We start from the raw sequence: 18058 nt of genomic DNA on the forward strand, positions 1-18058 counted from the left end.
GAGGCTGAGGCAGGAGAATTGCTTGAACCTGGGAGGCGGAGGTTGCAGTGAGCCTATATTGCACCACTGCACTCCAGCCTGGGTGACAGAGTGAGACTCCATCTCAAAAAAAAAAAAAAAAAAAAAGATTGACTGTAATCTAAGGGTGGTATTTTTTTGGAGGTATGGGATAGTATCATAGAAAATGGAAGGTATTATTCTGATGATTCTTTGAATTTGTCTAACCTATATGTCAGTTGTCCTCAGGTACAGTCTTGTTTTTGTTAGCTGCCAACTTTGACGTGGACATTTGCACTTTCTGTGATCCCAAGAAGTCTTCTCTAACCCAAAACATGAGTGAACAGTGTAAATTTCACAGGAGAGAGGAGTGTATTTGTTTCTTCTGTTATGGTATTGGACCCCAAAGTGGTGTTACTTATGCACCAATTTCTTTTGAGAGTTGGTAATTTTAAAATGTCTTTCACCTTCTAGAGTTAATATTTATGTAAATAAAAACTGAGAAATTAGTGAAATTCTGGTAAAGGAAGTTGGTTGTAACATTTTAACTTGTATCCACATATAGCTATTATAATTCAAGAATGGCATAACATAAGCACATAAAGAAATTCTGGTCTTCCAAAATTCCAAAAAAGTTCAGAAAGCTTTTAGGTCATTTATTTTTAATTGCAAATTAATAAGATTAATAGAGCATCTCTGCCCTATTTCCACTCTTAGAAATATATGGTCTGTTTGGATGACATAGACCTCTTAAGTCTGTATTATCCAGGATGGTAGCTTCTAGCCATAATGTGGTTTTTGAGCACTTGAAATGTGGCCAGTTTGAATTGAGATATGCATAAGTGTAAAATACAAACTGAATTTTGAACCCTCAGTACCAAAAAAAAGAAAAACTCATTAATTGTTAAATATTGACTACATGTTGAAATGATAATATATTTTGAATCTATTGAATAAAAATTAAAATTAATTTCTCCTGTTTTTCCTTTACTTTTTTGATGTGGCTGCTATTGGCTCCTACTATATTTATATTGGACAGTACTGCTTTAAGGGGAGAATGAAAACGTTACAGTTGATAAAGCCTGTTTTCTGATCTCTAACATTACTATTGGACCAGAGTCTATTAACTTGCAACAGGTTGGTAGCTCTTAAAGGAGCAGAGGATTTAACTTGAAGATCTGATTCAAAATTAGAGCATTTAGATGTCTTTGACTATACTCAGTAAAAAACAGGAACATTAAAAAGGTAGTGTTTAGCTGGGAGCAAGGATCATGCCTGTAATCCCAACACTTTGGGAAGCTGAGGTGGGAGGATTGCTGGAGCCCAGAAGTTTGAGACCAGCCTGGGCAACATAGTGAGACCTCGTCTCTACAAAAAATCAAATAATGAGGCAGGTGGATATGACTTGAGCCCAAGAGGTTGAGGCTGCAGTGAGCTACGATTGTGTCACTGCACTCCCACCTGTGTGACAGAGCCTCCAAAAAAAAAAAAAAAAAAAAAGGCTTCTCATTAAAATCTTTGGAGCTCAGGTCTTACCTAGTTGGGGCAATAAGCTACAGCTATCTCCAGATTTTTGCTATGTAATTTCTGAAATGCAGAGCTTGCTACTAAACTTAGACCAAAAAAATACATAAATGGGAAGCTATTTTATGCTAAGGAGATTTTATTTTTTTGCTCTGAACTGTATCTGCCTTTTTTTTTTGGTACCAATGTTTTATAATTTTTTTGGTGGAAAGGTTTTTTAAGGTTTTTTTTTTTTTGGAGGCAGAATCTTGCTCTGTCACCCAGGCTGGAATGTAGTGGTGTGATCTCGGCTCACTGCAACCTTCTCCTCCTGGGTTCAAGCAATTTTCTTGACTCAGCCTCCCAAGTAGCTGAGCTGGGATTGCAGGCGCCCACCACCACGCCTACCTAATTTTTGTATTTTTAGTAGAGACAGGGTTTCGCCATGTTGGCCAGGCTGGTTTCGAACTTCTGACCTCTGGTGATCCACCCGCCTCAGCATCCCAAAGTGCTGGGATTACAGGCATGAGCCACCGTGACTGGCAGGTTTTTTTTTTTTTTTTTTTTTTGAGACAGAATCTTACTCTGTTGCCTAGGCCGGAGTGCAGTGGTGAGATCTCGGCTCACTGCAGCCTCCACCTCCCAGGTTCAAGTGATTCTCCTGCCTCAGCCTCCTGAGTAGCTGGGATTACAGGTGCATGCCACCACACCTGGCTAATTTTTATAATTTTAGTAGGGGTGTCACTGTGTTGGCCAGACTGGTCTCGAACTCCTGACCTCAAGTGATCTGCCTGCCTTAGCTTCTCAAAGTGTTGGGATTACAGGCGTGAGCCACTGTGCCTGGCCTTTTTTCAGCTTTTATTGAACTCACATATTTCATGATGATTGAAATTTTGTTGCTGGGTTGAATTCATTGGGCCTGGCTCCTCTTTTTCATAGAAGGTGATCTTTTTCAGAAGATTCTTCTATTCTTGTTCTGGCAGAATATTATCAACTTTTCTCTGAAGTTCATTAGATATACCTCCCAGTGAATCAAGGTGTGATTCTCTACTATGAAAATTCCAGCAGTTCTCTGTCATTGAAAACTCTTGGCAAATAAGATGTTTAAAGAATATGTGCTTTATCTTATGAGTATACCATGTGATGGGCTAATCGATTGGATTTAGAGGCAGTATCCCAAAGTAGTTAAGACCATGGGCTTTGGACATAGATAATTTTTACCTTACTAGCAGTGTTACTTTGAATCTCCATTTTCTCATCTGCACAATATGGATGTAACTCTGCCATTTTGAGGGATAGAAGGGGAGGCAGATTCAGTTCATTAGCCAGAAAGAGCCCAGTCTTATTAACTGAAACCTACTATAAAGTCTGAGTATTGTACAGAGCTGTTTTTACTATTCCATTGTGTTGCTTTTAAATATGTGTTGAGCTGGGCATGGTGGCTCAAGGCTGTAATCCCAGCACTTGGGAGGCCGAGGCAGGTGGATCACCCGAGGTCAGGAGTTTGAGACCAGCCTGGCCAACATGGCAAAACCCTGTCTTTACTAAAAATACAAAAATTAGCTGGGCATGATGGCTCATGTCTGTAATCCCAGCTACTCGGGAGGCTGAGACAGGAGAATCACTTCAACCCGTGGGCGGAGGTTGCAGTGAGCCAAGATGGCGCCATTGCACTCCAGCCTGGGCGACAGAGTGAGACTCCATCTCAAAAAAGAAAAAAAAATAAATAAATAAAATAATAAATATGTATTGAGGCTGGATGCGGTGGTGCCTGTAATCCCAGCACTTTGGGAAGCTGAGGCAGGCAGATTACTTGAGGCCAGGAGTTCAAGACCAGCCTGGTTAACAATGGCAAAACCCTGTCTCTACTAAAAATATAAAAATTAGCCAGGGGTGGTGGCACATGCTTGTAATCCCAGCTACTCAGAAGATGGAAGCAGGAGAATTGCTTGAACCTGGTATGTGAGGTTGCAGGGAACTGAGATCGCGCCACTGCACTCCAGCCTGGGTGACAGAGCGAGATTGTCTCAAAAAAACAAACAAACAAACAAAAAAAGAAAAAAGTACTGAGCCTATCTTCGGTGAGTACTTGGAAGATTTAAGTCCTTTAATCTCTTCTCCATTTCTGTATTACCTCCATTGCTTCTCCAACTGTGTCCACCCCTCCCCTAAGTCTTGGTGCACCAGTTCTTGGGAAGAGCATTGGCAGGATAAGCACTTAATTCTTGGTATCGCTGGTCTTCTTTCATAGTAGAATTTCATTGTGTTATTATATTAAAATACCAACAGTAGTGACAATGGGAAGAAATAATGTAAGTGAATACAACAGAGAGCCCTTAGGCAGCCCCAGGGATGATAATAATAACCTACTTATCTCCAGGAATTGTGAGACTCAAAAGAAAACTGTTACTGTTAAAAATGTTCAGCCAGGTGTGGTGGCTCATGCCTGTAATGCCAGCACTTTGGGAGGCCGAGGCAGTTGGATCACCTGAGGTCAGGAGTTCAAAACCAACCTGGCCAACATGGTGAAACCCCGTCTCTACTAAAAATACAAAAATTAGCTGGGCATGGCGGTGCACACCTGTAATCCCAGCTGCTTGGGAGGCTGAGGCAGGAGAATCGCTTGAACCTGGGAGGCGGAGGTTGCATTGAGCCAAGATCCCGCCATTGCACTCCAGCCTGGGCAACAAGAGTGAAACTTCCTCTCAAAAAAAGAATTTTTTTTTCACTACTGCAATGCTTTATGAACATTTGTATAAAATGTTACCAGGTATGGTAGCTTACACCTGCATTCCCAGCACTTTGGGAGGCTGAGGCAGGTGGATCTCCTGAGGTCAAGAGTTTGAGACCAGCCTGGCCAACATGGTGAAGCTCCGTCTCTACTAAAAATGCAAAAATTAGCTGGGTGTGGTGGCGGGCACCTGTAATTCCAGCTACTCGGGAGGCTGAGGCAGGAGAATTGCTTGAACCCGGGAGGTGGAGGTTGCAGTGAGCCGAGATCACGCCATTACACTCCATCCTGGGAGACAAGAGCCAAAAACTCCGTCTCGAGAAAAAAACTTAAAAAAAAAAAATGTTATCTCCCTTCAGACTATTTCCTGGGCTCCTTGTGTATAACCCTTTATCGATATCTGATTATATTTTTTAGGAGAACTTTTATTCCACAAAGTCTTATAGGCTTTATTAAAATATTTAAGCTCATAGGTACTTACAGAAAAAAGTCCTATGCTTCTGAGAAAATTACAAAGTATTAAAGTACTTGCATTTGATTTTTTTCTGAGACTATAAATAACCTTGTTTGGTTTTTGCTGTTGCTACCAATGAGGAGTTACTGCAACTAGACTTGTGCTGTCCAATATGGCACTGGTTACATTTGGCTATATAAACTTAATTAATTAAAGTTGGAAAAATTAAATTTAGTTCCTCAGTTCTAGTCACATTTCAAGACTTCTTTAACTGTGTGTGGCTAGTGGCTACCATATTGGGCAGCAAATTTATAGAACATTTCCATCACAGTGGAAAATTTTATTGGATAGCACTGAACCAGAGAGAAAATTAACCAAATGTTTTATTTAAATAGGAAGCATTATCAAAGTCTGAGCTATTTGCTACTAAAATTGCTTTATTTATTATAGTTCTACAGTATCTGTAAATATTGGAATGAATGTTGTCATTCTAAATGCACATGTATTATCTAGTTTCATATCTCTAAAATATGTTTATTTTTGTAAATAAATAAAATGTTGATGAATTTGTGTCTCCTCAGTTTTATTCCTTGGATCCTGATGTTGTATTCCGTTTCCATTTGTTTTTACAGCATTTAAAGATTTTGCTCTATTCCATTGTCATGGCCGATGACCTAAAATAATTCTATTGATATTAAGTTAAACAGATCATTTTCAATCTGAAAAGTATCATGGTGATTAAGTTGCATATTAGGAATAAGAGGGCTTAATACAGTACAAATATATACCCCATCTTTTCTGATTATAAGCTTTTGGAAGTTTTGAACAATGAGAAATTTTACATTGCTCCTATTTGTTATACAATATACTCTTACATAAAGTTTGTTTAAAAAATGCTTGTTAATGAGTTTTATAACTCTTTCATTGAAATATAGTATTTTAATGCTTTTCTTAATTCTAGGAAGCTCTACAGAGGATCATTTCAACTCTGGCAAATAAAAATGATGAAATTCAGAACTTTGTTGATACATTACATCATACACTAAAAGGAGTTCAGGTATGATTGTTTTATGAAAAATTTTGTGTAAATATGTCACAATTAATGAGTCATATCTGAAGTACAAATATACTCTATGAATTTTGGGTTATAAACTAATGGAGGTGAGAGTGGGGTTTTAAAATAGCAGATAAAGTAAAAATGTTTTCATTGCAATTCCTGTTTTGTCCATGGAAAAATCAAAATAGTAAGGGAAAAGGAAAACTCTGGAATAGTAGTTGTTAGGGAATACCAGAGTGCTCACTTAGTCCTTTTCCATTTGACATTTTTTCTAATATAAATTAAGAGCAATTTGTACTTTTTCAAAAGTGCTGGCAAGTAAAACGTTTCTTTTACAATAAACAATGGAAGAAAAATGTTGGCCACGTGTGGTGGCTCATGCCTGTAATCCCAGCATTTTGGGAGGCTGATGCAGGTTGATGGGTTGAGCCCAGGAGTTTGAAACCAGCTTGGGCAACATGGCAAGACCTCATCTCTACCAAAAAAAAAAAATATATATATATATATACAAAAATTACCTGGGTGTGGTGGCATACACATGTAGTCCCAGCTACCCAGAAGGCTGAGGTAGCAGGATCGTTTGAGCCCAGGGGGTCGAGGCTGCAGTGAGCAGTGATTGTACCACTGCACTCCAGCCTGGGTAATTGAACGAGACTGTGTCTCAAAAAGAAAAGAAAATGTTATTGGTAAGGGGTCTACTTGTAGAAGTAGATGAAAGTAACATAAAAATAAAAGGTAAAGTGCCCATTGAGAAGGGAGAGGAATACTTAAGAAAATAGTTCCAAGTTTGGGGAGATAATCTATATTGTAAGTAGTGACATACTGATTGTGGAAGAGAGAACTCAAGATAATCTGGTTGCTAGAAACGTACAATCTACCAAGACTGAATCAGAAAGAAATAGAAAATCTGAATAGGTCAAAAATGAATAAGGAAATTGAATCCGCAATAAAGTCTCCCATCAAAGAAAAGCCTGCAACCTGATGGTTTTACCACTGAATTCTACCAAATATTTAAAGAACTAATATCAGTTCTTCTCAGCCTCTTCCAAAAAAATCAAAGAGGTGAGAGTACTTCCAAATCCATTTTTACAAATTCAACATTATCCCAATAACAAAGCCAAACCAGGGATACTACAAAAGAGAAAACTACAGGCCAGTATTCCTAATCAACATAGATGCAAAAATCCTCAATAAAGTATTAGCAAACTGAATTCAGTAGCACATTAAAAGATGATTTACCATGACCCAGTAGGATTTATGCCTGGGATGCAAGGATGGTTCAACAGAAGTCAATAAATGTGATACACCATATTAACAAAACTGAAGACAAAAAAAAAGTGTATGGTTATCTCAGTAGATGCAGAAAAAGAATTTGACAGAATTCAACATCCTTTCATGATAAAAACTCTCAACAAATTAGGTGTAGAAGGAATGTACCACAACACAGTAAAGGCCATATGTATAATAGCAATCTCACAGCTACCATCTTATCAAAGGTGAGAAGTCAAAAGCTTTTTCTGTAAAGTCAGGAACAAGACAAAGATGTTTACTCTCACCACTTTTTTTTTTTGAGACAGTCTTGTTCTGTCACCCAGGCTGGAGTGCAATGCTGCAGTCTCAGCTCACTGAAACTCCTGCTTCCCAGGTTCAAGCGATTCTCCTGCCTCAGTCTTTAGAAAACTCTAAAGACTCTACCAAAAAACTATTAGAACTGATAAATTCAGTAAAGTTACAGAATGCAGTATCAACACACAAAAATCAGTATTGCTTCTATACATGAAAAACGAACTATTTCAAAAAGAAAATAAGAAAACAATTCCATTTGCTGTAGCATAAAAAAATAGGAATAAATTTACCTAAGGAAATGAAAGATCTGTATACTGAAAGCTATAAAACACTGATGAAAGAAATTTAAGGAGACGAATGGAAAAATATCCCATGTTTGTGGATTAGAATTAACATTGTTAAAATATTTGTACTACCCAAAGTAATCTACAGATTCATTGTAATCTCTATCCAAATACCAATGTCATTTTTCACAGAAATAGAAAAAATCCTAAAATGTATATAGAACTACAAAAGACCCAGAATAACCAAAATAATCTTTAGCAAAGAGAACATTCATGGGAGGCCGAGTTGGGTGGATCACCTGAAGTCAGGAGTTCGAGACCAGCCTGGCCAACATTGTGAAACCCCATCTCTACTAAAAATACAAGAATTAGCTGGTCGTGGTGGCGAGCGCCTATAATCCCAGCTAGTTGGGAGGCTGAGGCAGGAGAATTGCTTGAACCCAGGAAGTGGAGGTTGCAGTGAGCCAAGATCACACTATTGCACTCCAGCCTGGGTGTTAGAGTGAGACTCTGTCTCAAAAAAAAAAAAATTATTTTAGCTATCTTGAACTATTTTATTGGAAAATTGGTGAATCAGCTTTCTTTATGTAAGCATAAAACTCATGGCTGTAAAGCTCTTGATCTGTGGACAAGCAAATCATCACATTTGGTATCTGGAAAGAGAGATCGTATGTATAGCTAGCTCAAACCATCTTCTGATTGATAAATTATTAGAATTCTACCTTAACGTTAGAAAAAAAAAGTAGTGGGGGAATTAAACTACACCCTTGTTGCTGAAGATGGGAGCTTAGTAGTAGGCAAAAGGCAACAAGATGCCATCTGGTGATTGAGAGGAAAATAGTCTGTTTCTTTTTTATGAATGAATAAACTGAGGTCTAGGAATTTAAGTGCCTTGTATAAGGTCATGCTGTTACTGAGTGGCTAGTGTGGGATTTGAGTTAGGTTTTTTTCCTTCCGGACTGCACATTCCACTTCTATAGTTGTTCTTACCACTGTAAATAGACTAGTAAAATAATTACCACCACCTTTGGTGAGGTGCCTGTGAGGTATCTGGTTTTTAAAAACATTATAAGCAAAAGTTTGGACATATAATATTACAGTAGATTGTATATATTAGTTCTTTTAGTCAGTGCCAGTTTGCTTCTCTTAATTGAATGATTCATCCAAGTTGAAAAATGTCTTAAGAGAATTTCTTCTATCTCATATAATTGTTGCAAGTGTGGATATTGCTTATCTAGGGATTTTACAAATAATTTAAGTTATTTTTTGTTGAAATAGCAGCAAATATAGCAATGGGGAACTCAAGAGACTTGAAATGCCATATTGACCATGTTACTAGTAACTAATTGTATGGCTTTGGGCAAGTAACTTATCTGTATTTTAGTTAATAAAATACAGGATTTGACTACAAATTCTGGTCATTAGATGATTCAATATTTGATAAATATCTTAGGATCCAATAAATAATTGCTTAGTCTTTTAATTTCTGTTTATCTTATATAAATGCAGTGTTTTAGAGACCCTGATTTTAAAATTTAGACAAAATCTGCCTCATTTCTGTATGTGCGAAGTGTTCCTCAGAATTACTGAATTAAAATCTCTGGAATATTTTATTAGAATACCTCACCAGTGATTCTCATATGCACCAGAGGTTGAAAACCACTGGCTTAGAGTCTGCCTGAGAGACTGAGGTCTGGAGACAAAGTTGGGAACTTTAAAACAACCTTTCATGTTGTCCTGTGGAAACAGTAAAGTGAAGAGAGTATGGGCTAGTCCATAAAAGACAACTTAACTGATAGTATAGCTGAAACAGTATTGTTAGCATTAGCAGGCAGTTTGTTGCATTTATCTCTTTTTAAAGCCTTAAGTCAAATATTAGAATTATGTTATTTTTATATTAGGCCAACATAGTTTATAATATCAATTTATTCTCTCTTTTGGGCATACCTTGTAGTTTTTAAATGTTTGATAGCGCTTCAGTAAAATTATTTTGTTTTGTTTTTTAAACAGGAAAATTCGTCCAACATACTCTCAGAGTTAGACGAAGAATTTGATAGTTTATACTCTATACTGGATGAAGTAAAAGAAAGTATGATTAACTGTATTAAGCAGGAACAAGCTCGTAAATCCCAAGAGTTACAGGTGAGATCATACAACTATCGAAATATGGATAATTTTAGTCTATTTAATGCTCGATTTATGGTAAGCAAAAATTAGTGAATTTCTGAGTATAACTATACCCTTACCTTGTAGAAGAATGGTTTTTTGTTTTGGCCATAAGTATTCTAAAATTGTTGTTAAAAAAAACAATTTATTCTCTTAACCATTTTTTTTTTTTTTTGAGACGGAGTCTCACTCTGTCACCCAGGCTGGAGTGATCTTGGTTCACTGCAACCTCTGCCTCCTGGGTTCAAGCGATTCTCCTGCCTCGGCCTCCCAAGTAGCTGGGATTACAGGTGCCCACCACCATGCCTGGCTAATTTTTGTATTTTTAGTAGAGACGGGGTTTCACCATGTTGGCCAGGCTGGTCTCAAACTCCTGACCTCAGGTGATCCACCCGTCTTAGCCTCCCAAAGTGCTGGGATTACAGGCGTGGGCCACCGTGCCCGGCCCATTCTCTTAACCATTTTAAACTGTACAGTGTACAATTGATGGTGTTAAATATATTCACATTTTTGTATAACAGATCTCTAGAATTTTTTCATCTTGTGCAAGTGAAACTTTATGTCCCTTGATCAACAACTCATTTCCCCTTCTTACTAGCCCCTGGCAATCATCATATTATTTTCTGTTTCCATGACTACTCTACATGTGTCATATAAGTGGAATCATAGCATTTGTCCTTTTGTGACTTATTTCCACTCAGCATAATGTCCTCAAGATTTATTCATGTTATATAGCATGTGCTAGGATTTCCTCCTTTTTTGTGGCTGAATAATATTCCACTTATGTATATACCACATTTTCTTTATCCATTTATATGTCTGTGGACATTTTGGCAGCTTACACCTCTTAGCTATTGTGAATAATGCTGCAGTGAACGTGGGAGTTTAAATATCTCTTTGAGATTCTGTTTTCAATTCTTTTGGATATGTATACTTCGAAGTAGGATTGCTGAATCATGTGGTAATTCTCTTTATAGTTTTCTGAGGACCCTCTATATAATGTTTTCCATAGTGGCTGCACTATTTTATATTCCTACGAGCCGAAGGGTTCCAATTTCTTCACATGCTTGCCAGTGCTTTTTATTTTCTGTTTTATTTTTTGATAGTGGCCATCATAATGGGTATGACATGATATTTCATTATGGTTTTGATTTGCATTTCCCTAGTGACTAGTGATGTTGAGCATCTTTTCATGTGTTTGTTGGCCATCGATGTATTTTCTTTAGAGAAATGTCTATTCAGGTTCTTTGGCCATCTTTCAATTGGGTTGCTTGGGTTTTTTGGTGGTTGTTAAGTTGCAGCAGTTTTCTATTCATTCTGGATATTAACTCCTTATCAGGTATATGATTCACAGTTTTTTTTTTCCCATTTTGTAGGCTGCTTTTTTACTCTGTTGGTTGTTCCATTTGATACGGAGAGGTTTTAAAGTTTTATGTCATCTCATTTGTCTATTTTTGCTTTCATTGTCATATCCAGGAAATCATTGACAAATATAGTGTTATGAAGCTTTTCCTCTATGTTTTCTTCTAGGAGCTTTAGAGCTTATGTTTAGGTCTTTAATCCATTTTTAGTTAATTTTTTGCATATGGTGTTAAGTAAGGGACCGACTTTTTTTTTTTTGCTTGTGGATATTCGGTTTTCCTAGCACCATTTGTTGAAGAGACTGTCCTGTCCCTATTGTTTGGCCTTAGTACCTATGTCAGAAATCATTCGATCATATATGTGAAGGGTAATTTCAGGACTGTCTGTTTTGTTCCATTGATCTGTGTATCTGTCTTTATGCCAGTACCACATTGTTTGGGTTCCTATAGTTTTGTAAGGTATTTTGAAATCAGGAATGTTCAGGCATTCAACTTTTTTCTCTTCCAAAACTGTGCAATTCAGGGTCCCTTGAGATTCTACATGAATTTTATATATATTTTTTCTGTCCCTCCAAAAATGTCTTGGGATTTTGACAGTGATTAAATTGAATTTATAGATTGCTTTGGGTAGTATGGATAGTTTAACAATATTAAGTGTTCCAGTCTATGAACATGAATGTCTTTCCCTTTATTTTTGTTGTATATTTCTTTTAGCATTGTATTGTAGTTTTGGGTGTATAGGTCTCATGCCTTGTTGGTTAAATTTATTTCAAAGTATGCTGTTCTTTCTGATACTATTATAAGTGGATTTTTTTCTTATTTTCCTTCTTGGATTGTTATTATTGGTGTGTAGAAATGCAAATTTTTGTGTGTTGATTTGGGTTATAGATATCTTTGAGCACCTAAAAGCTGTGGAAGAACACATGTTGTCTTTCTCTCTTACGTATACACCATACATGCACAATTTCCAAGGATCAGATACCCTCTGAAGTGTGTCCATACTACCCAGGTTGAGGTTTGTTGTTCATATTTGGGGGTGGGGGATGTATTACTTAAATAATTCAAGGATAATTCATTTATTCATAAAGTTTCCATACATTTCAATAAATACTAATAAGAAATGAATTCATTTAAAAAACAAAACACTGTAGAAGAAAGGACAACTCAGCATCTTCTGAAGTTCCAACCGAAAACTCATCCTGTGCAGAATTCTGTTCTATTTTGGACCCAGACCCTTCTTCACAGCACCACTTTTGAATGGCCTTTAAGCATCCAGTTGCTTAATCTCCAACCTTCCCTTTTCCCTCCCTGTACTTTTTCTTTACCAGAGCAGCTCTAATTGTCTTCATCTACCACTAGCCAACATTTCTGTCACCCTAGCTCATACCGCATATTAAACCTGCCACCAAAGTGGCCATCGGTCATGTCTTTTCTCCTGCCTTTCCTTCTTCCCATCAAGTACCAAAAAGTCTTTTGCATACTGAGTGTGCATTATGCATTTTGATCAACCTCCAGCCATCCCTGGCATGAGTGATGTTCCAGTACAACTGGTAATATTTTCTGTTTTCACTTACCTCTCAGTTCCTAGTTCCTCATTGATGTCTGTTGTTTGTCGGGACCTTCTTTCTGCTTGAATATATGTGAACAGTTTGTTCTTCTGGCATTGTTATATGGGAGCTAGGAGCAGCCAATAGAAACATTTTTAAAACTTGCAGTTTATTAGATAAAATTGAATTGCGAACATTCATCTTTAGAGCAGGAATCTTGCCATTTAGGTTTAGAAAAATACTTCCTACTTGTCCCATATTCTTTATGTATCTTGAATTGCTAGTTTTTAATTAATGACAGTGGATTAAGCTTCGCTTAGGTCTTTTTTTGTTTTAAATGATGAGTGTATCTTTACCTGTATGCAGTGAAGCTGTTTTCGATAAATTATGGCAAGAGGTACAAAGTATTAAGATAATTAAAATTTGTTTTATATATATATAAAACAAATATAACAAGTTTTTATATATATATAAAACTTGTCTTGATTATCTTGCTACAATAGCTCACTGAAATGTTTTTCCTGTATTATTGCTATTAAAATTATTTGTAAGTTCATTATAACGATATATATTTAAGATTCTGATGGGAATAGGAAACTTCATTTTAATGACTTAGTTTTTTTTTTTTCCCCTAGAGTCAGATTAGTCAATGTAATAACGCCCTGGAGAACTCTGAAGAACTATTAGAATTTGCAACAAGGTCATTAGATATAAAGGAACCTGAAGAATTTTCAAAGGTACACAAAAACTGCATTAATACACTTAACAAGAGAAGTTGTATTTTTAAAAAGGCGTTTTTGTTTTTCTTTAGTTTTGGATTTCTTTACTGATTTCTAATACTAATAAAGGCTTGGGGTTTCTTGATAAGTAAAATGCTGGCTGTTCATTTATTCCGAAGCAAACACTTAGAAGTGTGTGTCTTTAGGGTCATCAGCAAATATGTTTAAAAAGTGTTTCTGTGTTTCTGTCTATGAGCTGCTTGGGAAAGCATCATCACTTTATGCACATGAGCACTGTAACTGTGTAACTTCTTATTGCAGATAAATGCCCCCACTGCTTAATTTAAGTAATTGAATGTTTTATTACAACATGGAAATGTAGATCCTTACTTAAGGGATATGTTTAGTATAAAAATGTAAAGAGTAGAGCAAGAAGCCTGCTAATGTTTTAACTTAGATCCTGGTGTTTAAGTGATTGTAAATTGTAAATTCTAATTCTTCTTTTAAGTAGGGTCATTTTAAATGATTACCATTTTGTCAAATCAGGACTCAGAAATGTAGAATATATTTTAAAATGATGTGAAAATATTTGGAAATTAAGCTATATAATCAGCAAAAATTACTGTGTAGTTATCAAGATAAAATTTGAGTTTGATGTTATTTACTTCACCTTTGTGGAGTATGTAGTGAGCTGCATTGGTGTTAGAAAGGTAGCTTTATAATTGATTTATGCCTAGTGATTGTTTTCATTTTATGATTTTCTGTGAACTTGAAGGTAGAAAAAACTTCCTTGAGAAGGTAACATTTGCCACCTTACATCTTTGGATATTAAAATTGAACTTTAATTGATTTCTTCTTTTAAACACATGAATCAAAACAAAAGTTCCTTTGGTGTAAGCCAATGCATGAATTAATTCTTTAAATTTGGAGGTGAGTTGTAAAGAAGCTTACTAATGCATATAGGTAGACTTATTATATAAAGGAATTACAAGGGAAATGTACTATACTTAAAAGTACTTTAAAAGTATGATGTGTTGGCCAGGTATGGTGGCTCATGCCTGTAATCCCAGCACTATGGGAAGCCAAGGTGGGTGGTTTGCTTGAGCCCAGGAGTTTGAGACCAGCCTGGGCAACATGGTGAGATCCTGTCTGTACAAAATACACAAAAAAATTAGCCGGGCATGGTGATGTGTACCTGTAGTTCCAGCTACTCAGAGGCTGAGATGGGAGGATTGCCTGAGCCTAGGAAGTTGAGGCTGCACTGAGCTATGATTACACTGCTGCACTCTAGCCTGGGCAACAGAGCGAGACCCTATCTCAAAACAAAACAAAACAAAACAAAACAAAACAAAAAAAGCACTATTTCACTTATTTAGAGGGCATTCATGTGATAACCTTAAGTGTCTGGAACATAGCTAAGAAACATGCAGAAAGCAAAAGATGTCTTAGTCATCAAAATCAACATCATAGAGTTCATGGACAATAGTTAATGTCCTCTATTCAAGATCATTTCTCAGAATCTGTTGACTATTGTACTTGATACTACTATTATTTTCAGCATTTTTCTTTCTGTTTTCTACTTGTTAACAAATTCCCCTTTTAGTGGAGTAGGGCAGTTGTTAATGACAGGCATAGTCATAGTAGCAAGAATTACCAACTGACAGCCTGAAAGTGAGGAAGAAGACAGGAAAACTATAGAATGTGGACACTAATACACAAAAATGCCTTGAATCCAGTTGATTTAAGGAGAGACTGATACTTGGAAAAACTATGATAAAAGTTTATTTCTCCCATGTTTCTCTTTCTATTGACATTTTTAGAGTTCTTCTGTCTTCTTTCTCCCAAATGCTACCCTTTTCTGTTTCACTGTCCTTTATTCTTTCCAGCTTTGTTTCTGTTATAATTTGTTCCTGACAGATTATAAATTAGAAAGGTTCTGATAAAATAAGTCACATTGTGGTTTAATATGCCACTTCGCTTATTCTTAGTATTTGGATCTTGTCTTGCCGCAGTTTATAGTACTATTTAGCAGCTTAAACCATTTGGAGTTGTAGTGAAATGAATTACAACCATGTGTCGCTTAACAACGAGGATGTCTTCTAAGAAATGTATCATTAGGCAATTTCATCATTGTGGGAACATTAGAGTGTAATGGCACAAACCTAGGTAGTATAGCCTACTACATACCTCAGCTGTATTGTATAGTCTGTTGCTTTTATGCTGCAAACCTGTGTACCATGTTACTGTACTGAATACTGTAGGCAATTGCAATACAGTGGTATTTGTGTATCTCAACATAGAAAGGGTATAGTAAAAATACAGTATTATAATTTTATGGGACCACCATTGTATATGCAGTCCATTATTGACTGAAACGTAGTTATGTGGCACATTACTATATCTGTCAGTGTTTCCTAGCCAGAAATCTGGGTTTATCATTTAGGAAAAATGCTTAACTGAGAGCTGCTTGCAATTATTTTCTTCGTATGTCCAAATAGTATCCAGATAATAATTTGAGTTCAAGTAAAAAACTAAGTTCACTTTCCTAGCCAGCTACATGGACTACAGGCCTGCCTCAAACACCTAGTTGCTGACTGAATAGGGAGAGATGACTTTGGAGATTATTATTAGTCTAGCAGTATATTGTTAGATGTCTGGAAAAAAATTCATTTAAGGTATACTATTTGTGAATATCCCACATTAAAGTGCTTAAATGAGATTAATATGAATGGCCCATGAGGACAAAAAAATAGCATAGGCTAAAATCGAGGCAATGTGTCTTTTCATACTTCATTATCTTCAAAAAGAGTATTTTAAGTTCTAATATTTAAATTATCACATTGCAGTATCTCAGCATGAGAACTGAATGTGAAGCTATGCTATTTACCAGCATTTTACTTTCTGAAAGTAAACAAATACAAATAGCACAAATGCAAAAAGATTTTAGAACATACCTTCACTAATTTTTTTTAACTGCTAGAAGTTTGGTTGTTAGTAAATTTATGCAGAAGGATCACCAGCAAATGGGATCCAGATCATTAGCTTTATTCCTGGACTTAACAAATTGGCAACATCCCACCAAATGTGGGTTCTCTGCTAATAGCTGGCCTGCAGAACACTGCTTGGACCCTTTACCAAAATTAGTATTTCTATTCCCACCCTGACTTTAGACCTTGAATTCTCTCTATAGAAAGAGCTGGGTCAGTGGAACAATTTCCAAGTCAGTGTAACTAACTTGCCATCACAATTGTGCCACACATACTCCAGTTGTCAGACTAGAAGGGAGAAAATAGTTTCCTATCCATGGGGTCCCTGTAATGGAATAAAAAGTACGGAATTAGGTGAAAGGGGAACAGTGTCTTCTGCATTTTATCACAGCTGAAGAGGGAGAATGGGTTTAGTGTATTTCCCACATCTCACTTGTAATGAATGATTCGCCTGTAGAATATTGTCCATTGAGTGTTAGCCTCTGACCACTGGAAGGAGTGAATAAGAAGAGGAGTGGGTAGAAGCTCACTCAGTACTTTCAAGTAAGCAGAAATACTGCCAGAAGCTCCCTCTGTAGGCTGAAGTTAAGAATGTTAGGAGAGAGGAGAGGACCTTCAACAAAAGCATGAATGTTTCAGTTTTGGGAACAATATAAAAAAACAGATCTAAATATTTGTTAAGCATAGGTCAAATTGTAGTTTTCACCTTAATTTCATTTCTTGCTGTTTATGTCTTACAGAAATGCAATCTCCTGTTGTACAAATGTGCCTAATCATAAAACAGTTGCGTGCACTACTGTATTTCAAAGTGTATTTCAAGTTATTCACTGCGGCTTTTGTGACAGATTCTTTCAAATGATCATGCTTTTTGAAAAATAGTTCCTTTTATGAACAGATAAATATATGTCTACCAAATACAAAACTTCTAATGTATGGGATCAACTGGTGTGCAATCTTTTTTTTTCCAAAGACATATTTTTGCCTAAAGGAAAATAATGTTTTGAGGCTGTCTCTTTTTCCCTGTCCCTTTCTATAAAAAGAGAAATGATGATATTAAAGAAGAAAGATAACAATAAGATACTTTATCTTCAAAGTGCTTGGTAAATTCACAGAAGAAAATAGTTTCTATATTCACCCATTACAGATTAAGAACAAAAGAGATTGGGAAAAGATCTGTTAACTTTTTTCTATGTGACTGGGAAAATATCTGGTTTAACGTCTTTAAATTTAGTTGGCAGTTATGAAGATTGGTTTGCGATTGCTTCTACTTTACTCATATTACAGTTTCTCTGCATTCATATCAGAGATGGTGCCTTCCTTTCTCCCTCTCTCTCTCTCTTCCCTCATTCCTTCCCTCCATCTCTTAGTTAATTGTTTTTAAACTAAATCTTACAATTCCATTTCTTTAATCAGTCATAGAAATGTCACCTGAGACCAAACTTCCTTAAGTAGAATTGTAAGGCTGAATTTTGTCAAACGTCTGTTTAATTAGTACCGGCTGATTCCAAGATTTACCACTGCTGTTGCCAACACATTTATTTGAGCCTACATAATTCCATGTAGTGAGTTATGAAGAAGCTGCAATGAATGTTTAGATTTATTTTTAGGTTATGGTACTGTATGTTATTGAAAAGCTTCCAAGAAGCTTAGTTATATTACTTTACTCAACATCACTCTTTAGATCTT

The 18058-nt window shown here is 36.3% G+C and overlaps 1 protein-coding gene across 4 annotated transcripts in view; it reads left to right on the forward strand.

Annotated features, from left to right (window-relative positions):
- Positions 1 to 18058, forward strand: part of FSD1L (fibronectin type III and SPRY domain containing 1 like) — a 93055-nt gene that overhangs the window by 12480 nt on the left and 62517 nt on the right. For all 4 annotated transcript variants that reach the window (XM_054520398.2, XM_054520399.2, XM_054520400.2 and 1 more), the window contains exons 2-4: positions 5647 to 5742; positions 9603 to 9734; positions 13302 to 13403. In XM_054520398.2, coding sequence (XP_054376373.1) covers positions 5647 to 5742; positions 9603 to 9734; positions 13302 to 13403 — 330 coding nt within the window. The remainder of the gene's footprint in view (positions 1 to 5646; positions 5743 to 9602; positions 9735 to 13301; positions 13404 to 18058) is intronic.

The sequence above is a fragment of the Pongo abelii genome, chromosome 13 (assembly GCF_028885655.2).
Source record: "Pongo abelii isolate AG06213 chromosome 13, NHGRI_mPonAbe1-v2.0_pri, whole genome shotgun sequence".
Taxonomy (NCBI): Eukaryota; Metazoa; Chordata; class Mammalia; order Primates; family Hominidae; genus Pongo; species Pongo abelii.